Source organism: Oncorhynchus kisutch, linkage group LG23, assembly GCF_002021735.2.
Source record: "Oncorhynchus kisutch isolate 150728-3 linkage group LG23, Okis_V2, whole genome shotgun sequence".
Lineage (NCBI taxonomy): Eukaryota > Metazoa > Chordata > Actinopteri > Salmoniformes > Salmonidae > Oncorhynchus > Oncorhynchus kisutch.
The window spans coordinates 37,074,145-37,098,727 of record NC_034196.2 but is presented as its reverse complement, the minus strand read 5'-3'; the positions used below and the strand labels follow the sequence as shown (position 1 = coordinate 37,098,727).

General features: G+C 43.5%; 1 protein-coding gene across 7 annotated transcripts in view; it reads left to right on the top strand.

The window, feature by feature from the left end:
* dennd1a (DENN/MADD domain containing 1A) overlaps positions 1–24,583 on the top strand; it is a 158,167-nt gene that overhangs the window by 99,967 nt on the left and 33,617 nt on the right. For 4 of the 7 annotated variants that reach the window (XM_031802210.1, XM_031802206.1, XM_031802208.1 and 1 more), the window contains exons 6-12: positions 142–211; positions 2,098–2,178; positions 7,819–7,872; positions 10,868–10,978; positions 17,104–17,204; positions 23,728–23,773; positions 23,919–24,020. In XM_031802210.1, coding sequence (XP_031658070.1) covers positions 142–211; positions 2,098–2,178; positions 7,819–7,872; positions 10,868–10,978; positions 17,104–17,204; positions 23,728–23,773; positions 23,919–24,020 — 565 coding nt within the window. Of the gene's footprint in view, positions 1–141; positions 212–2,097; positions 2,179–4,177; positions 4,934–7,818; positions 7,873–10,867; positions 10,979–17,103; positions 17,205–23,727; positions 23,774–23,918; positions 24,021–24,583 lie in introns of those variants that run through there. The other 3 variants (XM_031802207.1, XM_031802211.1, XM_031802212.1) reach the window with 3 other exon arrangements.

The window sequence follows — 24,583 nt, the reverse complement described above, 5'->3', positions numbered from 1 at the left end:
TTCATAGAGATTACAAATGACATACCCTACATTACTTGTCTCATATGTATATACTGTACTCGATACCATCTACTGCATCAAATACATTTGATTTGATTTGAGATTGTTACCATGAAATTCTCTGTATTTATTTTATTCCAGCTATCTGCCCTGGTTTGAGGTATTCTACAAGCTCCTCAATATCCTCGCTGACTACACAATCAAAGGCCAGGTCAGTATTCTCAATGAAATCAAAATAAAAGTGGTCATTGTAGTTAGGGTGAACCTTGTTATCTACTTAGGTCACAACTGATGATGTAAAAAGGGCTTTCTAGAATAAAATACATTTGATTGAGGTAGGTATAGAGGAGATTTAGCAACTCCTGATACAAAAGCTTGTTTATTGTTAAAAGTAAAAACCCATGTGTTTCGGCTCTTGGTCTTCATTAGAGTAGGTAGAGGCAGAAAGAGAATTCCACTGCAGTAGAAAGACTGTCACCTTTCTTTATCGTTTTCTTTGCCTGTGTCTTGGGTGACAGCCATCCCATCTAATATTACAGTGGTGTCCCCTCTGTCAGAGCTGCCACCCTACTGACAAACATCACTCACTCACTCACTCACTCACTCGCTCACTCACTCACTCACTCACTCACTCACTCACTCACTCACTCACTCACTCACTCACTCACTCACTCACTCACTCACTGTCTCTCCCTCCCTCTCTTTCCTCTCTCTCTTTCTGTCTGGGGACAGCTTATTTCTCACCTTCTCTCTCAATGGAAAATAGATGTCAGGAGTGACATTCAACTCTTCATTTTCCCTTCAACTCTTTCTGCTGACTGTGTAATACAAAAAATATTAACAAACACATCACTCTCTCTGCACACGTAGGTGATACTGAAAACCAAACAACTTAAAAGCACATTGTCCAAAAGAGACTTAAATAATGATTATAGGATTCAAATCAAATTGAGCTTAATCGACAGGCATTCAGACATTTTAAGTAATGTATTCAGAGCACTTTGGCAAGCATCTGTTCAAGCCTCAGCTTTACATTCTTGCTGTTTATGGTTGTCAGACACAGCCCTATACCTGGGAGATAGCAGACACAGCCCTACACCTGGGAGATAGCAGACACAGCCCTATACCTGGGAGATAGCAGACACAGCCCTACACCTGGGAGATAGCAGACACAGCCCTATACCTGGGAGATGGCAGACACAGCCCTATACCTGGGAGATGGCAGACACAGCCCTATACCTGGGAGATGGCAGACACAGCCCTATACCTGGGAGATAGCAGACCCAGCCCTATACCTGGGAGATAGCAGACCCAGCCCTATACCTGGGAGATAGCAGACCCAGCCCTATACCTGGGAGATGGCAGACACAGCCCTATACCTGGGAGATAGCAGACACAGCCCTATACCTGGGAGATAGCAGACACAGCCCTATACCTTGGAGATAGCAGACAATAGCCCTATACCTGGGAGATGGCAGACACAGCCCTATACCTGGGAGATAGCAGACACAGCCCTATACCTGGGAGATGGCAGACACAGCCCTATACCTGGGAGATAGCAGACACAGCCCTATACCTGGGAGATAGCAGACACAGCCCTATACCTGGGAGATAGCAGACCCAGCCCTATACCTGGGAGATAGCAGACACAGCCCTATACCTGGGAGATAGCAGACACAGCCCTATACATGGGAGATAGCAGACCCAGCCCTATACCTGGGAGATAGCAGACCCAGCCCTATACCTGGGAGATGGCAGACACAGCCCTATACCTGGGAGATAGCAGACACAGCCCTATACCTGGGAGATAGCAGACACAGCCCTATACCTGGGAGATGGTGAACAGAGATTATAATGTAGCATCGACAGCCATTAACAGGATTAAGATATGTTTTGTTGTCAAAGTACAATGTACTGGTAGCGCTTTCAAGTCTGTAGGCGATTGGTTATTTCCTCAGAGATGCCATAATATTATAAGGAGGGGATATTGTCAGATATTTTGTTTGCATAAACATTTTGTTTCTGTTGCTATTTATAATAGGGTTCCTGTGGGGCATCGTGTGAGATTGTACGTGTCTGTTTGTGTGTGTATTTCAGGAGAGTCAGTGGCGAGAGCTCCTGGAGTCACTCCATACACTCCCCATCCCTGATCCTGGAGTGCCAGTCCATCTTAGCGTGGTAAGACTTTGACCAACTCCCCGTAGACTTCATGGCTGGCCACCTTATCAGAGGAGCAAAACATTCAAATCTTCGATCACTAGTTGTCCATTATGCTTAAAATTCACGGCTCATTAGCAAGGTTGCAGAATTAGCTAACATCATCACACTTCTGTGCTGTGGCAATGTCCCAAAAGCACTGCTTAACTTGTCACAATGCCAAAAAACAATGTCTCTCTTGAGGCAATACCATTCTTGCACCTGTCACTTGAAACCCCCTTTAGATATCTACATTTATCACACAGTATATACACCTATAGTATGTTCTTTGTTGTTGTTGCAGAATACATCAATATATCCCATCTCCTGGCCATAGCACTTGGGTCAGTGAGGTACAGCCTTATCCTTTATAGTGGGTGCTTTGAGATACAGTTGAAGTGGGAAGTTTACATACACCTCAGCCAAATACATTTAAACTCAAATTTTCACAGTTCCTGACATTTAATCCAAGTAAAAATTCCCTGTTTTAGGTCAGCTAGGACCACCACTTTTTTTTTAAAATGTGAAATGTCAGAATAATAGTAGAGCGAATTATTTTCCCAGTGGGTCAGAAGTTCACATACACTCCATTTGAATTTGGTAGCATTACCTTTAAATTGTTTAACTTGGTCAAACATTTTGGGTAGCCTTCCATAAGCTTCCCACAATAAGTTGGGGGAATTTTGGCCCATTCCTCCTAACAGAGCTGGTGTAACTGAACCAGGTTTGTAGGCCTCCTTGCTCGCACATGCTTTTTCAGTTCTGCCCACAAATATTCTATGGGATTGAGGTCAGGGCTTTGTGATGGCCACTCGAATACCTTAACTTTGTTGTCCTTAAGCCATTTTGCCACAACTTTGGAAGTATGCTTGTGGTAATTGCCCATTTGGAAGACCCATTTGCGACCAAGCTTTAACTTCCTGACTGATGTCTTGAGATGTTACTTCAATATATCCACATAATTTTCATTCCTCACGATGCCATCTATTTTGTGAAGTGCACCAGTCCCTCCTGCAGCAAAGCATCCCCACAACATGATGCTGCCACCCCTGTGCTTCACGGTTGGGATGGTGTTCTTCGGCTTGCAAGCCTCCCCCTTTTTCCTCCAAACATAACAATGGTCATTATGGCCAAACAGTTCTATTTTTGTTTCATCAGACCAGAGGACATTTCTCCAAAAAGTATGATCTTCATCCCCATGTGCAATTGCAAACCATAGTCTGGCTTTTTTATGGCAGTTTTGGAGCACTGGCTTCTTCCTTGCAGAGCGGCCTTTCAGGTTATGTCGATATAGGACTCGTTTTACTATGGATATAGATACTTTTGTACCTGTTTCCTCCAGCATCTTCACAAGGTCCTTTGCTGTTCTGGGATTGATTTACACTTTTCGCACCAAAATATGTTCATCTCTAGGAGACAGAACTCGTCTCCGTCCTGAGTGGTATGATGGCTGCTTGGTCCCATGGTGTTTATACTTGTGTACTATTGTTTGTAGAGATGAACGTGGTACCTTCAGGCGTTTGGAAATATCTCCCAAGGATGAACCAGACTTGTGGAGGTCTACAATTTTTTTCCTGAGGTCTTGGCTGATTTCTTTAGATTTTCCCATCATGTCAAGCAAAGAGGCACTGAGTTTGAAGGTAGGCCTTGAAATACATCCACAGGGACCCCTCCAATTGACTCAAATGATGTCAATTAGCCTATCAGAAGCTTCTAAAGCCATGACATCATTTTCTTGAATTTTCCAAGCTGTTTAAATGCACAGTCAACTTTGTGTATGTACATTTCTCACCCACTGGAATTGTGATACAGTGAATTATAAGTGAAATAATCTGTCTGTAAACAATTGTTGGAAAAATGACTTGTGTCATGCACAAAGTAGATATCCTAACCGACTTGCCAAAACTGTAGTTTGTTAACAAGAAATTTGTGGAGTGGTTGAAAAATGAGTTTTAATGACTCCAACCTAAGTGTTTGTAAACTTCTGACTTCAACTGTAGGTTGCAGTTATTATCCTTCATAGAGGATGCTTTGATTTTTGCCGACTGTTTTCGGGTCAGTTGTGGGTTCAATGGGGGGAGCACCAAGGCTGCCACCCCTGCCGAGTGGGGCACCATTTCCCCGACCCTCAAAGGCTTATCCCTCAGCTGTCCTGCATGATGGGTTACAACACAGGCCGTTCCATTTTAAGGATTTTTAGGAATCCCTCAGAGCTCCATGTTAGGGTGCCTACTCAAAGCGTTTCATGTGCAATGGAGTGAGACAGAGTTTACACCCAACAAAATAGAGGAGACTGTTCTGTCAGAGTGATCTTGGCATCAGACGCAGGGATATAGAGGAAGTAGTGAGTGCATCACTTTCTTCGCTAGTCTTTCCCCACTCCCAGTAAAGGAGCTGAGTTTATTATCATACCGTCAGTCTTCAGACACCTTCTCCATGAGATATCTGTCAGACCCACCTCACTATCCTTACCCTGCAAAGCGACAATACATGACTAACATTGAATCCTACTACACCGACTCTGGCGCTCATCTGATGTGTCAGGGCTTGCAAACCATCAAGGATTACAAAGGCAAACCCAACAGTGAGCTGCTCAGTGACTCATGCATACCAGACGAGCTAAATCCCTTCTATTCTCGCTTCGAGGTAAGCAACACTGAACCATAAGTGAGAGCACCAGCTCCAGAGAGCACCAGCTGTTCCGGATGACTGTGTCATCATGCACTCCATAACCGATGTAAGTAAGACCTTTTAACAGGTTAACATTCACAAGCCGGAGGGCCAGACGGAGTACCATCACTTTTTTGACCTCTCCCTGATCTTGTCTTTAATACCTACATGTTTCAAACAGACCACCATAGTCCCTGTACCCTAGAAGGTAACCTGTCTAAATGACCATCATACCAGGCACCCTGGACCCACTCCAATTCGCATACCGCTCCAACAGATCCACAGATGGCGCAGTCTCTATTGCACTTCACACTGCCCTTTCCCACCTAGACAGAAGGAACACCTACGTGAGAATGCTGTTCATTGACTACAGCTTAGCGTTCAACATCATAGTGCCCTCCAAGCTCATCACATAGCTAAGGACCCTGGGACCGAACACCTCCCTCTGCAACTGGATCCTGGACTTCCTGACGGGCCGCCCCCAGGTGGTGTGAGGGTAGGCAACAACACATCTGCCACGCTTACCCTGAACACGGGGGCCCTCAGGGGTGTGTGCTTAGTCCCCTCCTGGCCTCCCTGTTCACCAACAATTGCGTGGCAATTGCATAGTAGGCCTGATCACTGACGACGATGAGGCAGCCTATAGGGAGGAGGTCAGAGACCTGGCAGTGTGGTGCCAGGACAACAACCTGTGCCTCAATGTCAGCAAGACAAAGGAGCTGATCATGGACATTAGTAAACGGATGGCCGAGCATACCCCCATTCACATTAACGGAGCTGAAGTGAAGCGGGTCCAGAGCTTCAAGAAACCACAGTGTCCACATCACTAAGTATCTATCGTGGACCAACACAGTTGTGAAGAGGGCACGAGAACACCTCTTCCCCTCAGGAGGCTGAAAAGATTTGGCATGGGCCTCGGATCCTCAAAAGTCACTGCACCATTGAGAGCATCTTGACTGGCTGCATCACCGCTTGGTATGGCAACTGTTAGCGTCTGACCCAAAGGCGCTATAGGGTGTAGTGCCTTACAGGTGGTGCGTCCGGCCCTGTACATCACTGAGGCCGAGCTTCCTGTCATCCAGGACCTCTATACCAGGCAGTGTCAGAAGAAGGCCCTAAAATTGTCAAAGACTCTAGCCGCCCAAGTCATAAACTGTTCTCTCTGCTACTACACGGCAAGCGCTACCGGTGCACCATGTCTGGAACCAACAGGACCCTGAACAGCTTCTATCCCCAAACCAAAAGACTGCTAAATAGTTAGTTGTATAGTTAACCAAATAGTTACTCGTACTAACTGCATTGACCCATTTTTGCGCTCACTTTTTTGACTAATCTCATACGCTGCTGCTACTGTTTACTATCTGTCACTTTATTCCTAGTTATATGTACATACACTACATGACCAAAAGTATGTGGACACCTGCTCGTCGAACATCTCATCGCAAAATTATGGGAGTTAATATAGAGTTGGTCATGCCTTTGCTGCTATAATAGCCTCCACTCTTCTGGGAAGGCTTTCCACTAGATGTTGCAACATTGCTGCTGGGTCTTGCTTCCGCAAGAGCATTAGTGAGGTCTGGTACTGATGTTGGGTGATTAGGCCTGGCTCGCAGCTGGCGTTCCAATTCATCCCAAAAGTGTTGGATCGGGTTCAGGTCAGGGCTCTGTGCAGGCCAGTCAAGTTCTTCCAATCTTCTTCGATCTCTACAAACCATTTCAGTATGGACCTCGCTTTGTGCACACGGGCATTGCCACAAAGTTGTAAGCATGGAATCGTCTAGAATGTCATGGTATGCTGTAGCGTTAAGATTTCCCTTCACTGGAACTAAGGGCCTAGCCCGAACGATGAAAAACAGCCCCAGACCATTATTCCTCCACCAAAATTTACAGTTGGCACTATGCATTCGGGCAGGTAGCGTTCTCCTGGCATCCCCCAAACCCAGAGTCATCTGTCGGACTGCCAGATGATGAAGCCTGCTTGGCATTGAGCATGGTGATCTTAGGCTTTTGTGCGGCTGCTTGGCCAAGGAAACCCATTTCATGAAGCTCCCAACGAACAGTTCTTGTGCTGACGTTACTTCAAGAGGCAGTTTGGAACTCGGTAGTGAGTGTTGCAACTAGGATACACGCACTTCAGCACTCGGCTGTCCCGTTCTGTGATCTTGTGTGGCCTACCGCTTTGCGGCTGAGCCGTTGTTGCGCCTAGATGTTTGCACTTCACAATAACAGCACATACATTTGACAGGGGCAGCTCTACAAGGGCAGACATTTGATGAACCTACTTGTTGGAAAGGTGGCATTCAATAACGGTGCCACCATTTAAAGTCACTGAACTCTTCAGTGAGGCCATTCTACTGCCAATGTTTGTTTATGGAGATTGCATGGCTGTGTGTTTGATTTTATACACCTGTCAGCAATGCGTGTTGCTGAATAGCCGAATCCACTAATTTGAAAGGGTGTCCACATACGTTTGTGTATTTAGTGTATCTAACTCAATTATCTTGTCCCACTACACATCAACTTGGTACTGGGAACCCTTGTATGTAAATAGTCAAGTTATCGTTACACATTTGTACCTATTATTACTTGTTTTATTTCTCTATTTTCTTTCTCTCTGCATTGTTGGGAAGGGGCCGTAAGTAAGCATTTCACTGTTAGTCCTCACCTGTTGTTTACAAAGCATGTGACGCATAAAATAGTATTTTATTTCATCTATCCCCTGGGCTGTTACCGTTATTGAGAACAGGGAGGTGTTCATAAGACATCAAATGTAATAAAACATGTTGAAACAGGAAGTTGAAAAAGGCTGTTTTTCCAGTGTATGGAATGTCTTTACACTATTGAGCATTAACTCCTAATCCTATTAGCGTTTGTCTTTTCTCATGAACTGCGATGGCTTAAAATGCCTTAATCTCTCACATTTTACCCCCTGTGTTTCTTTGTCCCCGTTAGCATTCCTACTTTACTGTGCCTGACACAAGGGAATTACCCAGCATACCTGAAAACGTGAGTATCTTTGGCCTTCACCCTTCATTTAGAATTTCCTGTTCTTTATTGTTCACTGTTTAGGAAGACATTTGCAGCACACCACTAACAATATCCATTTGGAATAATTGACGATATACCAAAATACATCACTCAATCTCATCTGATATGAAAGAACACATTAATGTTACTCCACTCTAACCACATCCTCAATGCACCCTGTTCATATAGGCCTGTGTGATAGGGTTAGGTTTACTGTAGGTCTGTGTGTTAGGGTTAGGTTTACTGTAGGCCTGTGTGTTAGGGTTAGGTTTACTGTAGGTCTGTGTGATAGGGTTAGGTTTACTGTAGGTCTGTGTGATAGGGTTAGGTTTACTGTAGGTCTGTGTGATAGGGTTAGGTTTACTGTAGGTCTGTGTGTTAGGGTTAGGTTTACTGTAGGCCTGTGTGTTAGGGTTAGGTTTACTGTAGGTCTGTGTGTTAGGGTTAGGTTTACTGTAGGTCTGTGTGATAGGGTTAGGTTTACTGTAGGTCTGTGTGTTAGGGTTAGGTTTACTGTAGGTCTGTGTGTTAGGGTTAGGTTTACTGTAGGTCTGTGTGTTAGGGTTAGGTTTACTGTAGGTCTGTGTGATAGGGTTAGGTTTACTGTAGGTCTGTGTGTTTGGGTTAGGTTTACTGTATGTCTGTGTGTTAGGGTTAGGTTTACTGTAGGTCTGTGTGTTAGGGTTAGGTTTACTGTAGGTCTGTGTGTTAGGGTTAGGTTTACTGTAGGTCTGTGTGATAGGGTTAGGTTTACTGTAGGTCTGTGTGTTAGGGTTAGGTTTACTGTAGGTCTGTGTGATAGGGTTAGGTTTACTGTAGGTCTGTGTGTTAGGGTTAGGTTTACTGTAGGTCTGTGTGTTAGGGTTAGGTTTACTGTAGGTCTGTGTGTTAGGGTTAGGTTTACTGTAGGCCTGTGTGTTAGGGTTAGGTTTACTGTAGGTCTGTGTGTTAGGGTTAGGTTTACTGTAGGTCTGTGTGTTAGGGTTAGGTTTGCTGTAGGTCTGTGTGTTAGGGTTAGGTTTACTGTAGGTCTGTGTGTTAGGGTTAGGTTTGCTGTAGGTCTGTGTGTTAGGGTTAGGTTTACTGTAGGTCTGTGTGATAGGGTTAGGTTTACTGTAGGTCTGTGTGTTAGGGTTAGGTTTACTGTAGGCCTGTGTGTTAGGGTTAGGTTTACTGTAGGTCTGTGTGTTAGGGTTAGGTTTACTGTAGGCCTGTGTGTTAGGGTTAGGTTTACTGTAGGTCTGTGTGTTAGGTTTACTGTAGGTCTGTGTGTTAGGGTTAGGTTTACTGTAGGTCTCTGGGTAGCATGAATAAACCGCTAGTCCCACAAACATTAGACATTCATTCAATTGCTTCAGCTCACGGGGGGAGATATTGAAGGAGTCAGAAGAATCAATATCTGGTTTGATTTCCCCGTTTTTCCAATTCCCGCCGGTAGCCTCACGTAGTTTGTTGGCCGTCAGACAGCTAGTCCTCTAAGGCTGTGAGCCCTCCCCAGATCTCCCTCTCTGGGGGGCCTTTAGACAGACAGAGAGAACGCAGAAAAAGGAGAGCTTGACAGAGGTGTGAAGGAGACGTGAAGGAGACGTGACGGAGGCGTGAAGGAGACGTGACGGAGGCGTGAAGGAGACGTGACGGAGGCGTGAAGGAGACGTGACGGAGGCGTGAAGGAGACGTGACGGAGGCGTGAAGGAGACGTGTCGGAGGCGTGAAGGAGACGTGACGGAGGTGTGAAGGAGATGTGACGGGAGACAAGTGAACCCCAGTCAGAAGGGATAGGTGTCGGAAGGAGGAGTCTGTAGTCTTCAGAAGTAATGCCTCTGGAGGTTTGGAGAATGACAGATTTAAAAATAAAAATCTATATTTTTAAATGTAACTTATTTAACTAGGCAAGTCAGTTAAGAACAAATTCTTATTTACAATGACGGCCTACCGGGGAACAGTGGGTTAACTCCCTTGTTCAGGAACAGAACAACAGATTTTTTACCTTGTCAGCTCGGGGATTCGATCCAGCAACCTGTCGGTTACTGGCCCAACGCTCTAACCACCTGCCGCCCCCACATGCACACAAACATCTCTTCTACTACAGCTTATTTCACCTAAATCACTTGTGGAATGCCTATTTCTCTTTCTATGACATAGACTGACCAGGTGAAAGCTATGATCCCTTATCGATGTCACTTGTTAAATCCACTTCAATCAGTGTGAATGAATTGGAGGAGACAGGTTAAAGACATGGACAATTGAGACATGGATTGTGTGTGTGTGCCATTTAGAGGTTGAATGGACAAGACAAAAGATTGAAGTGCCTTTCAACGGGGTATGGTAATAGGTGCCAGGCGCACCGGTTTGAGTGTGTCAAGAACTGCACCGCTGCTGAGTTTTTCAAGCTCAACTGTGTGTGTATCAAGAATGCTCCACCACCCAAAGAACATCCAGCCAACTTGACACAACTGTGGGAAGCATTGGAGTCAAGATGGGCCAGCATCCCTGTGGAATGCTTTCAACACCTTGTAGGGTCCATGCCCTGACTAATTGAGGCTGTTCTGAGGGCGAAAGGGGCTGGAACGCAGTATTAGGAAGGTGTTCTTAATGTTTTGTACACTCAATGTATATTCAGATTCAGAAAACTTCAATGTCTTCAATGAGTCAGTTTATTTTGCAGCAATAAGGGTACACATACAGACGAAATCACATATTTAAATACATTACATATTTCATGTGTTCTGTCTAAAGTATGTTATTTAATTGTCTTACATGCCGATGATCACAGAGAGAAGTTTTATTTGAAACAATAATGTGTCTTCCTGTTACATTCTTCACCTGTTATATCTATACCATACCTTTGTAACATGTAAATCATGTTGATGCCTTGTACTATTCATACAGTCATTGGTCTGCCCTTGCTATCACAACTAACCTCTACCCCTTTTATCTTTTTCTTTTTACTTTTTGCCTTTGTTTTTTCTTGCAGAGAAACCTAACAGAGTATTTTGTAGCCGTAGATGTCAATAACATGCTCCATCTGTACGCTAGTATGCTTTATGAGCGTCGAATCCTCATCTGCTGTAGCAAACTAAGCACCGTAAGTACTGTAGATCCTTCACTCCCTTCCTCCTCTATTCTCACTCTCTCCATGCATATCAGCTAATTAATGAGTGTCTATTTTACAGGATTGGCTTGGTACTGTTGCACCACCACACAATAAGACACAGCATGAAATGGTTGTTCACCCAGATTTAATTATTACATTTTTTCCCAACAGAAATATTTGAAGATATTGTGGATGAGAATCTGTCAGTTTTCCCCCACTGTAACCACATACTATTTTTAAACCCTTTACATTTTCTGGAACAGTTTTCGTTGTACCCTCCACCGTTAAAGCTATAACCCTCTTCACGCCTTTTTGTATAGAGAGGACTGTCTGAAGAGCTTGTCACCTGCTAAAAACATCTCCTTACGCATACATTGCCTTCAGAAAGTATTCACACCTCTTGACTTTTTCCACATTGTGTTGTGTTACAGCCTGAATGTTAAATGGATTTAATTGAGATTTTTGTCACTGGCCAACACACAATACCAATAATGTGAAAGTGGAATTATGTTTTTAGACATTTTTACAAATTCATTTAAAATGAAAAGCTGAAATGTCTTGAGTCAATAAGTATTCAAGCCCTTTGTTATGGCAAGCCTTAATAAGTTAAGGAGTAAACATTTGCTTAACAAGTTACACAATACGTTGCCTGGACTCACTCTGTGTGCAATAATAGTGTTTAATAATGATTTTTGAATGACTACCTGATCTCTGTACCCCACACATACAATTATCTGTAAGGTCCTGCAGTCGAGCAGTGAATTTCAAACACAGATTCAACCACAAAGACAAGGGAGGGTTTCCAATGCCTTGCAAAGAAGGGCACCTATTGGTAGATGGGGGGGGGGGGGTGTTCACATTTTCTTCCAATTTTTCATGATTTGAATATTTGGTATAGATCGTTGACAAAAAAAAGACAATTCAATCAATTCAATTCAATCCATTTTACTCCCACTTTGTGTGAATGTAGAAAAAGTTGAGGTGTAAATACTTCCTGAATAAGCCTTCTTTTCTTGTACTGTACCATACAAAGCATTGTCTTCAATTAAGCTTTTATGAGGCATTCCTAAGTCTTCCATTATGTGATATCGCCACTATATAATTAAGCCCCTCCTGCCCTCTCGGCCTGTTAAAGTTACTAATGTGTGTATGGGTTTTTGATTAGCGAAGCCCAGTTTATGTGCTGTTTTTAACACATACTGTAAAAGGGAAGTTGTTCACAAGCCCAATGGGAAAATACTCTTATCAGGGTGGATGCTTGTTTAGAAAGCTACACCTGAACATGTAGTAGCAAAGAGGACTTATTGTAGAATGGCGAGGTATAACAATTATTTTCCATCAAAACATGACCATGTTCTTTGAAGAATATGGGGAGACCTCTATTCTTTTAACATATCAGTGAATATGGGGAGACCTCTATTCTTTTAACATATCAGTGAATATGGGGAGACCTCTATTCTTTTAACATATCAGTGAATATGGGGAGACCTCTATTCTTTTAACCTATCAGTGAATATGGGGAGACCTCTATTCTTTTAACATATCAGTGAATATGGGGAGACCTCTATTCTTTTAACATATCAGTGAATATGGGGAGACCTCTATTCTTTTAACATATCAGTGAATATGGGGAGACCTCTATTCTTTTAACATATCAGTGAATATGGGGAGACCTCTATTCTTTTAACATATCAGTGAATATGGGGAGACCTCTATTCCTTTAACCTATCAGTGAATATGGGGAGACCTCTATTCCTTTAACCTATCAGTGAATATGGGGAGACCTCTATTCTTTTAACATATCAGTGAATATGGGGAGACCTCTATTCTTTTAACATATCAGTGAATATGGGGAGACCTCTATTCCTTTAACCTATCAGTGAATATGGGGAGACCTCTATTCCTTTAACATATCAGTGAATATGGGGAGACCTCTATTCCTTTAACATATCAGTCAAATAAAATCATATCAAATGTAATTTGTCATATACACATGGTTAGCAGATGTTAATGCGAGTGTAGTGAAATGCTTGTGCTTCTAGTTCCGACAGTGCAGTAATATCTAACAAGTAATCTAACAGTTCCCCAACAACTACCCAAGTCGGTTAGGACATCTACTTTGTGCATGACACAAGTAATTTTTCCAACAATTGTTTACAGACAGATTATTTCACTTATAATTCACTGTATCGCAATTCCAGTGGGTCAGAAGTTTACATACACTAAGTTGACTGTGCCTTTAAACAGCTTGGACATTTTTTACCAGCATTAAATGTCAGGTATTGTGAAAAACCGAATTTAAATGTACAGTTGAAGTCGGAAGTTTACAAACACCTTCGCCAAATACATTTAAATTAAGTTTTTCACAATTCCTGACATTTAAACCTAGTAAAGATTGCCTGTCTTAGGTCAGTTAGGATCACCACTTTATTTTAAGAATGTGAAATGTCAGAATAATAGTAGAGAGTGATTTATTTCAGCTTTTATTTCTTTCATCACATTCCCAGTGGGTCAGAAGTTTACATACACTCAAATAGTATTTGGTAGCATTGCCTTTAAATTGTTTAACTTGGGTCAAACATTTCAGGTAGCCTTCCACAAGTTTCCCACAATAAGTAGGGTGAATTTTGGCACATTCCTCCTGACAGAGCTGGTGTAACTGAGTGAGGCTTGTAGGCCTCCTTGCTCACACGCTTTTTCAGTTCTGCACACAAATTTTCTATGGGATTGAGGTCAGGGCTTTGTGACGGCCACAACTTTGGAAGTATTCTTGAGGTCATTGTCCATTTGGGAGACCCATTGGCGACCAAGCTTTAACTTCCTGACAGATATCTTGAGATGTTGTTTCAATATATCCACATAATTGTCCTACCTTATGATGCCATTGTGAAGTGCACCAGGTCTCCTGCTGCAAAGCACCCCCACAACATGATGCTGCCACCCCCGTGCTTCATGGTTGGGATGGTGTTCTTCGGCATGCAAGCCTCCCCCTTTTTCCTCCAAAGATAACGATGGTCATTATGGCCAAACAGTTCTGTTTTTGTTTCACCAGACTAGAGGACATTTCTCCAAAAAGTACAATCTTGGTCCCCATGTGCAGTTGCAAACCGTAGTCTGGCTTTTTATGGCGGTTTTGGAGCAGTGGCTTCTTCCTTGCTGAGCGAGCGGCCTTTCAGGTTATTGTGATATAGCACTCGTTTTATTGTGGATATAAATACTTTTGTACCGGTTTCCTCCAGCATTTTCGCAAGGTCCTTTGCTGTTGTTCTGGGATTGATTTGCACTTTTCGCACCAAAGTACGTTCATCTCTAGGAGACAGAACGTGTCTCCTTCCTGAGCGGTATGATGGCTGCGTCGTCCCATGGTGTTTATACTTGCGTACTATTGTTTGTACAGATGAACGTGGTACCTTCAGGCATTTGGAAATTGCTCCCAAGGATGAATCAGACTTGTGGAGGTCCACAATTTTTTTCCTGAGGTCTTGGCTGATTTATTTTGATTTTCCCATGATGTCAAGCGAAGAGTCATTGAGTTTGAAGGTAGGCCTTGAAATACATCCACAGATACACCTCCAATTGACTCAAATGATGTCAATTACCATTTCAGAAGCATCTAAAGCTATGACATCATTTTCTTGAATTTTCCAAGCTGTTTAAAGGCACAGTCAACTTTGTGTATGTAAACTTCTGACCCACTGGAATTGTGATACAGTGAAATAATCTGTGTGTAAACAATTGTTGGAAAAATGACTTGTGTCATGCACAAAATAGATATCCTAACCGACTTGCCAAAACTATAGTTTGCTAACAATACATTTGTGGAGTTGTTTAAAAACTAGTTTTAATGACTCCAACCTAAGTGTATGTAAACTTCCGACTTCAAATGTATTTGGCTAAGATGTATGTAAACTTCCAACTTCAACTGTACATATAAATATATGGATGATTGATGGCCGAGCAGCATAGGCAAGGTGCAATAGATGGTATAAAATACAATATATACATATGATATGAGTAGTGTAAGATATGTTTACATATGATATGAGTAATGTAACATATGTAAACATTATCAAAGTGGCATTATTTAAAGTGGCATTGTTTAGAGTGTCTAGTGATCCATTTGTTAAAGTGGCCATTGATTTGCTCTCCATGTAGGCATTAGCCTCTCTGAGTTAGTGATTTCTGTTTAGCAGTCTGGTGGCCTTGAGATGGAATGTCCTCTCGGTCCCAGCTTTGATGCACCTTGCCTTCTGGATGATAGCGGGGTGAACAGGCGGTGGCTCGGGTGGTTATTGTCTTTGATGATCTTTTTGGGCTTCCTGTGACATCGGGTGGTGTAGGTGTCCTGGAGGGCAGGTAGTTTTCCCCCGGTGATGCGTTGTGCAGACCTCACTACCTTCTAGAGAGCCTTGCGGTTGAGGGTGGAGCAGTTGCCGTAACAGGCTGTGATATAGACCGACAGGATGTCAGGGTTTTAGTCAGGGTTTTGGGTGACAAGCTGCTGCACCTTCTTCACCACACTGTCTGTGTGGGTGGACCATTTCAGTTTGTTGTTGATGTGTACGCCGAGGAACTTAAAACTTTCCACTTTCTCCACTGCTCTCCCCTCGATGTGGATAGGGGGGTGCTACCTCTGCTTTTTCCTGAAGTCCACAATCATCTCCTTTGTTTTGTTGATGTTGAGTGAGAGGTTGTTTTCCTGACACCACGCACCGTGTGCCCTCACCTCCTCCCTGTAGGCTGTCTCGTCGTTGTTGGTAATCAAGCCCACTACTGTTGTGTCATCTGCAAACTTGATGATTGAGTTGAATATGGGGAGACCTCTATTCCTTTAACATATCAGTGAATATGGGGAAACCTCTATTCTTTTAACATATCAGTGAATATGGGGAGACCTCTATTCTTTTAACATATCAGTGAATATGGGGAGACCTCTATTCCTTTAACATATCAGTGATTATGGGGAGTATCAGTGATTATGGGGAGACCTCTATTCCTTTAACATATCAGTGAATATGGGGAGACCTCTATTCCTTTAACATATCAGTGATTATTGAGGAATAGAAACGAGGGACACATCTCAAATGTTACCATATTCCCTATATGGTGCACTACTTTTGACCAGAGCCGTGGGAGAAAAGCTGAATGTTCCTCTTTAAAAAAAAAAAAAAAACAGAAACCACACTTGTCCTCCTCCTCCCCATTAAAAAGGGATATGATTCATCCAAGGAATCCCAGTCTTCCTGTTTGACGTGAAAAATACTTTACCTGACATGGCTGTGGACGAGCGTTCCCCAGGGGCTCTTTCTCCCCACACCCCATTCCCTATAACGAGTCCCTTAGACAAACGCTGCCACAACGTTTTCCTCCCCCCATCTTAAATCAAAGTAAAATTGTCAGAATCTCTGAGTTGGCCAGTTTGATTGACTGTGGGGGGGGGGGGGCACGTTTTATGATCAATCATCTGCTCTGAATATAGAAACCCACACACTTAAACAGCGTCTCAGACAAACGCTGTTATTCTGGGGAATGTCTGTTGTGGTTGAGCTACACCGCTATTATTGACACATCTGCCAGCGTTCAACGGTGCCATCTTAGTTTGATCAACGGCTGCGTTCGTTTGCCCAGCACTACATTCCTCCTACCTTAACACACAAAGGAGCGGAATTTGTCACGTGAGATATTAAACGTCAGTGATGGGAACTGTTGCTGGTCTAATTTCCGGTGGTGTAATTTGTATCATTTATGGGGTGGCTTTGATGCCATGAGTAATGGCCAATTTACTCTTGGAGTGTGTATCCCTGTGTGTGTGTGTGTTCCTGTGTGTGTGTCCCTGTGTGTGTGTGTCCCTGTGTGTGTGTGTCCCTGTGTGTGTGTGTGTCCACAGAACTCCAAACATTGACATAGTGCAGTTGGAACTTTCTTTGCACAATAATCTGTCAATGTATTTTCTACAATATGGCAATGCAAGGAATAGTTATATAACTCAAATATTCAATTGTGGATCTGTCAATATAATGTATATTTCCAAATGAACCCGTGAGAAATAGTTATATGCCATATTATGCTGTATGGTGTGTGATTGTGGTGTTATGTACTCTCTCCCTCCACCACAGTTAACGGCTTGTGTTCACGGATCGGCGGCCATGATGTACCCAATGTATTGGCAACACGTTTACATTCCTGTCCTGCCTCAGCACCTCATAGACTACTGCTGGTGAGTAACCACAATGGTCATCTGTAGCTCAGTTGGTAGAGCATGGCGCTTGCAACACCAGGATAGTGGGGTTTGCTTCCCAGCACCACCCATATGCATGACTGTAAGTCCCTGTGGATAAAAGCATCTGTTAAATGGCATATAATTTTTTTTTAAAGCACTTGTCTCCAACTCCAAGCGTGTCACATTGTAACACCAAGGTGTGGGACTTAGAAGAGTTTTCCCCCTATCCGTTGGTTCATGCTGTATCAGCTACATGCGTGGCTACATACAGATATCAGCTACATATCTATCTACATACGTGGCTACATACAGATATCAGCTACATATCTAGCTACATGTGTGGCTAGATGCAGATTCTGCCTCTAGTGTGTAGCACTCACCATTTTCTAACAGAACACTCACATTCAGCATGTTGATGGACTCAACACACTTGACCCCACTGTTGACAGTATCCAAAATGTACCCCGTTTCCACCCGCACCCCCCACCCCCCTTCCACCCCATAACAAGTGACGATTGTCCGGATTTCTGGTGTGTTTATTTCAGTAAGGACTGTACATCCCAACTTTGCACCTCTCATGAGTCTCGGATCGGAGTGCCATTTTGTCTGTGCAAATTTGAAAAGAAATGTCCACAGTTTTTAACCCTTGTCTGGACAGCTCAGACACATGACACTGGCTGTATTTGTGTGGCATGTAGGGAGGCGGTATGACATTGTGTGGCATGTAGGGAGGCGGTATGACGTTGTGTGGCATGTTGGGAGGCGGTATGATGTTGTGTGGCATGTAGGGAGGCGGTATGACGTTGTGTGGCATGTAGGGAGGCGGTATGACGTTGTGTGGCATGTAGGGAGGCGGTATGACGTTGTGTGGCATGTTGGGAGGCGGTATGACGTTGTGTGGCATGTAGGGAGGCGGTATGACGTTGTGTGGCATGTTGGGAGGCGGTATGACATTGTGTGGCATGTTTGGAGGCGGTATGACCTTGTGTGGCATGTAGGGAGGCGGTATGACGTTGTGTGGCATGTAGGGAGGCGGTATGACGTTCCCCATGTCTTTATGAATATGGCGAACAAAGCCTTTTATAATGCTTGGTCACCATCCATTTATCACATGATCAAGATGTGCCCCGCACATAGAATTAGAATATGAATGTCATGATGCAGCGTGTCTAATGTAAAGACTGACAAGTACGATGATGTGCTTGTCCAAAATCTGAACCTATTTCCTGTTTCTGAATAACATACAGTTGAAGTCGGAAGTTTACATACACCTTAGCCAAATACATTTAAACTCAGTTTTTCACAATTCCTGACATTTAATCCTAGTAAAAATTCCCTGTCTTAGGTCAGTTAGGATCACCACTTTATTTTAAGAATGTGAAATGTCAGAATAATAGTAGAGAGTGATTTATTTCAGCTTTTATTTCTTTCATCACATTCCCAGTGGGTCAGAACTTTACATACACTGAAATAGTATTTGGTAGCATTGCCTTTAAATGGTTTAACTTGGGTCAAACATTTCGGGTAGTCTTCCACAAGCTTCCCACAATAAGTTGGGTGAATTTTGGCCATTTTGCCACAACTTTGGAAGTATGCTTGGGGTCATTGTCCATTTGGAAGACCCATTTGCGACCAAGCTTTAACTGATGTCTTCAGATGTTGCTTCAATATATCCACATAATTTTCATATCCTCATGATGCCATCTATTTTGTGAAGTGCACCAGTCCCTCCTGCAGCAAAGCACCCCCACAACATGATGCTGCCACCCCCGTGCTTCATGGTTGTGATGGTTTTCTTCGGGCTTGCAAGCCTCCCCCTTTTTCCCCCAAATATAACGATGGTCATTATGGCCAAACAGTTCCCTTTTTGTTTCATCAGACTAAAGGAAATTTCTCCCAAAAGTACCATCTTTGTCCCCATGTGCAGTTGCAGATGGGGACAACCTTGCAAGTCTTTTTTATGGTGGTTTGGAGCAGTGGCTTCTTTCTTGCTAAGCGGCCTTTCAGGTTATTGAGATATAGGACTCGTTTTACTGTGGATATAGATACTTTTGTACCTGTTTCCTCCAGCATCTTCACAGGGTCCTTTGCTGTTGTTCTGGGATTGATTTGCACTTTTTGCACCAAAGTACGTTCATCTCTAGGAGACAGAACGTGTCTCCTTCCTGAGCGGTATGACGGCTACGTGGTCCCATGGTGTTTTTACTTGCGTACTATTGTTTGTACAGATGAACGTGGTCCCTTCAGGCATTTGGCAATTGCTCCCAAGGATGAACAAGACTTGTGGAGGTCTACATTTTTTTCTGAGGTCTTGGCTGATTTGTTTTGATTTTCCCATGATGTCAAGCAGAGAGGCACTGGGTTTGAAGGTAGGCCTTGAAAAACTTCCACAGGTACACCTCCAATTGACTCAAATTATGTCAATTAGCCATTTCAGAAGCTCAATAGCCATGACATAATATTCTTGAATTTTCCAAGCTGTTTAAAGGCACAGTCAACTTCGTGTATGTAAACTTCTTTCCCACTGGAATTGTGATACAGTGAATTATAATTAAAAAAATCTGTCTGTAAACAATTGTTGGAAAAATTACTTGTCATGCACAAAGTAGATGTCCTAACCGACTTTCCAAAACTATAGTTTGTTAACAAGAAATTTGTGGGGTGGTTGAAAAACGAGTTTTAATGACTCCAACCTAAGTGTATGTAAACTTCCGACTTCAAATGTATGTTTGGAATATTTATTTATCGCACAGAATAGAATAGGTCGACTTTTGTACTATGGGGGATAATAGATTGACATAGGCTAGTGCTTTTGCTGTTCATTAGGCCTACTCATCTTGTTGGCTGACGAAAGGTAAATGTGGACAGTTCTTCCAATATCTTCAATATGAGCCTCAGAATTGGATAAGGATGCACGCAATTGCTTCCCCGACGTGTCTGTCGTCACTTGTAGCCTTTGAGAAAGACCCGATCATGTGATGGAGAGCCATGTGAATGAGAGGTGATTCGGCTCTGCGCAGCACTCAGAGAGAAGGGCACAACGCAGCACTCCGGGCCAAGGGCACAACGCAGCACTCCGGGCCAAGGGCACAATGCAGCACTCCGGGAGAAGGGCACAACGCAGCACTCCGGGCCAAGGGCACAACGCAGCACTCCGGGCCAAGGGCACAACGCAGCACTCCGGGCCAAGGGCACAATGCAGCACTCTGGGAGAAGGGCACAATGCAGCACTCTGGGAGAAGGGCACAACGCAGCACTCTGGGAGAAGGGCACAACGCAGCACTCTGGGAGAAGGGCACAACGCAGCACTCTGGGAGAAGGGCACAACGCAGCACTCTGGGAGAAGGGCACAACGCAGCACTCTGGGAGAAGGGCACAATGCAGCACTCTGGGAGAAGGGCACAACGCAGCACTCTGGGAGAAGGGCACAACGCAGCACTGGGAGAAGGGCACAACGCAGCACTCCGGGAGAAGGGCACAACGCAGCACTCTGGGAGAAGGGCACAACGCAGCACTCCGGGCCAAGGGCACAATGCAGCACTCTGGGAGAAGGGCACAACGCAGCACTCTGGGAGAAGGGCACAACGCAGCACTCTGGGAGAAGGGCACAACGCAGCACTCTGGGAGAAGGGCACAACGCAGCACTCTGGGAGAAGGGCACAACGCAGCACTCTGGGAGAAGGGCACAACGCAGCACTCTGGGAGAAGGGCACAACGCAGCACTCTGGGAGAAGGGCACAACGCAGCACTCTGGGAGAAGGGCACAACGCAGCACTCTGGGAGAAGGGCACAACGCAGCACTCTGGGAGAAGGGCACAACGCAGCACTCTGGGAGAAGGGCCACAGGGCACAAAAAGCATGAGCTTTAGTTTGCATTTAGATTGCATTACAGCCACCCAAAAGGGATGCAGCTGTGAAATTCGAGACATTATCAAGTGCTTGTCAAATTGTGAATGAAAGACTGGTGAAGTGTGTACAGCCTGCGTAACCAAAACAAAGCAGAGATCATGCCTTTCAAGCAACTTTTTTCAAACCATCGTTAGAGTCACATCATGCAGCCTTACAAAGTATTACAAAATCAAAACATATAGCCCAATGTTTGTAGAACAACAAGTCACATTAATAACTCTAATTTAAGCATATAGTAGTACCTCTTTATTTTTAAACGCTCAACACAGAATAGCCGCATGTACGCACTCCCTCAAATCATTTGTAGAGAATATCCTTTATTTTATTCAGCTTTGTTCAATTGTATTCTTCATACTATAAAACAATATATTATAATGCCACTGAATTTTAAGCCAATCTTTTTTGCTAAATGAATTAGTGTAGCCACAGCTGTATGGCAAAGGCAGATCAGGACCTAATATAAGGACAACAGAGTATGCTATTCTGTTCTTCTGAAATAGACTACATTTTATTCATATCATGCTTCTTTAGACCTGTCTAAAATAAAAATTGGATTTATTGTGAAGGTGTAGGCTATATTAAATGGATTTATTTGATTTGTTTAAATGTATATGTTCCAAAGGTCAGCAAGTGTGCAAGCCAGGAGATGCTGAATGTGTTTATGTTAATTAACAGTCAATTACCGTGAGACCAACAGTTATTTGCTTGACAATTACTGGCTGACGTAATTTCGTGACTGCCACAGCCCTCGTTGCAACCGAGGACAGACGATTTTTACACACTACATGCTTCAGCACTTGGCAGTCCTGTTCTGTGGGCTTGTATGGCCTACCACTCTGCGACTGAGCCATTTGTTCTCTCTGATGTTTCCGGTGCCGCTCTAGCAGGGCAGAAATTTGACGAACTGACTTGTTGGAAAGGTGGTATCCTATGATGGTGCCACGTTGAAAGTCACTGAGCTCATCAGTGAGGCCATTCTACTGCCAATGTACGTCTATGGAGATTGCATGGCTGTGTGTTCGATTTTATACACCTGTCAGCAATGGGTGTGGCTGAAATAGCCGATCCACTAATTTGAAAAGGTGTCCACATACTTTTGTATATATTTTGTACACATTCATTAAGTATTGAAAAGGATGGAGAGCTGAGGAATAATATAATTGAGTCTAGGAATGTCTTTAATTGAGGGTCACAGACCCAAAGACATTTTATGAATGACTGACCCCAGTTAATACCATTGGCTTCATTAAAATCATACACCAATGACGAGCTGCCATTTTAAGTGGCATTTACGTAAACGAAGATTGTATGTTTGGGAAAGGGAAATAAGGAACAACAGCTGATTTTCTCTCTCGTGGTAACCTGACAGTGTTAATTAATGTGGTTGTTCACGACAGGGTGGGGGGGGGGAAGAGGTGCAATAAGCTAATTATTGCTCTGTTTTTTTCTTTCTCTCCATATCTTTTCCTTCTCTCAAATATTGCTAATCGTTCCTATATACTCCCCCATCAACTGAGGGTAAACCAAGAGAAAGGCTTTTTGTAATGAGGACCTAAAAAAGATGGTTGCAGAGAGCTAATTCGACATCAGCTTTTGAGAAGATGGCGATGGCGCTTCCAGCTTAGGAAGCTAACCCTTCGGCTTAACTTGGCCTTAGCGGCTCAAACTCGACGCAAGGGCTACATTTCACTTCCCCCGTTTTTCACAGCTCACAATAAATAATTGGCTGTGTGGACGATTACCGTCATCCAAAAACATCCAATCGGATATTTTTTTATTTTTTTATTTATATTCTGGTTTTGTTATGCTTTCCACTACTTTTTGATCCCTTGAGTTGTTGTGGCTTTTTCTCCGCTTGCCGCTGTATTTTAATTGAATGTCACGCTAGGCTGAGGAGATGGAGACATGGAGAAGAGCACAGTTAATTAAGTGTTTTCGGGTCCGTCTTCATCACCCCCTCTCAGGCTGACAGGTTTCTAACATCCCTTCTTCTCCCTCCCTCCCCTTTCTCTCTCCCTCCCTTCCTCGTTTTATCCTTCAGACCATTACCCAATCAGCCATATCTCTTCTATGGTGGTGTCTTAGTGTCTGAGGGTCCCTAGTCTAGCCCCACAGGTCCAACCCTCTGGTGTACACACCACAAACATACGCACACACACACACACACATAGAGACACACACAAACACTCCAGTATGCTGGGAAAGTAAAAAGTTTTTAATCCCCACTACTTCTTGTCTCACTGTGGTAACATTTCAATGGACTCTATTTTGTAGCCATAAACTGTGGGGGAATTTTTGTAATTTTTTTTTTTAGAGTGGAACAGTATGGAATGTTGACGATGAAGGAATACGACAACAATAAAATGTTTTGGTTTTCTTGCAATGTCAAAGTGTTGCCCTGAATGTGCATGTGTACAAAATCGGTTCGATGTGCGTCACAATGATCATGATCATGATAAAAGAACAAAGTACTCAAGTCTCTGTTTGTTTCCCATTACTCTGCTAATGTGGTTGATATATGACTCTTTGGTGGTTTTGGCTGAGATCATGCAGTGTTTAAACACTTTTGTCTCACAATCATGGTTATTTATTATGTGTTTGTGTTTTGCAGTGCGCCCATGCCCTACCTCATTGGAGTACATTCCAGCCTAATGGAGGTAAGTTCCTCACCACAGACCGTTTACAAACCCAACTCATAAGAGAGAGAGTGTGTGTCTACCTGACTGCCTGCGTGTGTGTGTACATGTGTCTCATGTTTGTGTGGAAGTGTAAAGTCCTCTCTCCGTGTCTCTCTCCCTGCAGAAGGTGAGGGGGATGGCCCTGGATGACGTAGTAGTCCTCAACGTAGACACCAACACCCTAGAAACACCCTTTGATGACCTCCAAAGCCTGCCCAATGACGTGGTGAGACACACACACAGACATTTATAGACACTACATATCCAATTCTCACGAGTGGTACTATCCCTCTACTGCAGGGATAGACAACATTGATGGGGGTGGGGCCCACAACCAAATTTCGAAATTGCACCTTGTGTATTCTACTATTTTTAAGTTGAGACCCTGAGTTCCCCCCCAAAATAATAATAATATAAATATATATATTTTTAAATGTACAAAACATTCTTTAGCCCCCCTGTGCTCACTACCAGTTGAGTAAAGGACCAGGAAACATTCTTTAGCCTCCCCTGTGCTCACTACCAGTTGAATAAAGGACCACAAAACATTCTTTAGTCTCCCCTGTGCTCACTACCAGTTGAATAAAGGACCACAAAACATTCTTTAGTCTCCCCTGTGCTCACTACCAGTTGAATAAAGGACCACAAAACATTCTTTAGTCTCCCCTGTGCTCACTACCAGTTGAGTAAAGGACCAGGAAACATTCTTTAGCCTCCCCTGTGCTCACTACCAGTTGAATAAAGGACCACAAAACATTCTTTAGCCTCCCCTGTGCTCACTACCAGTTG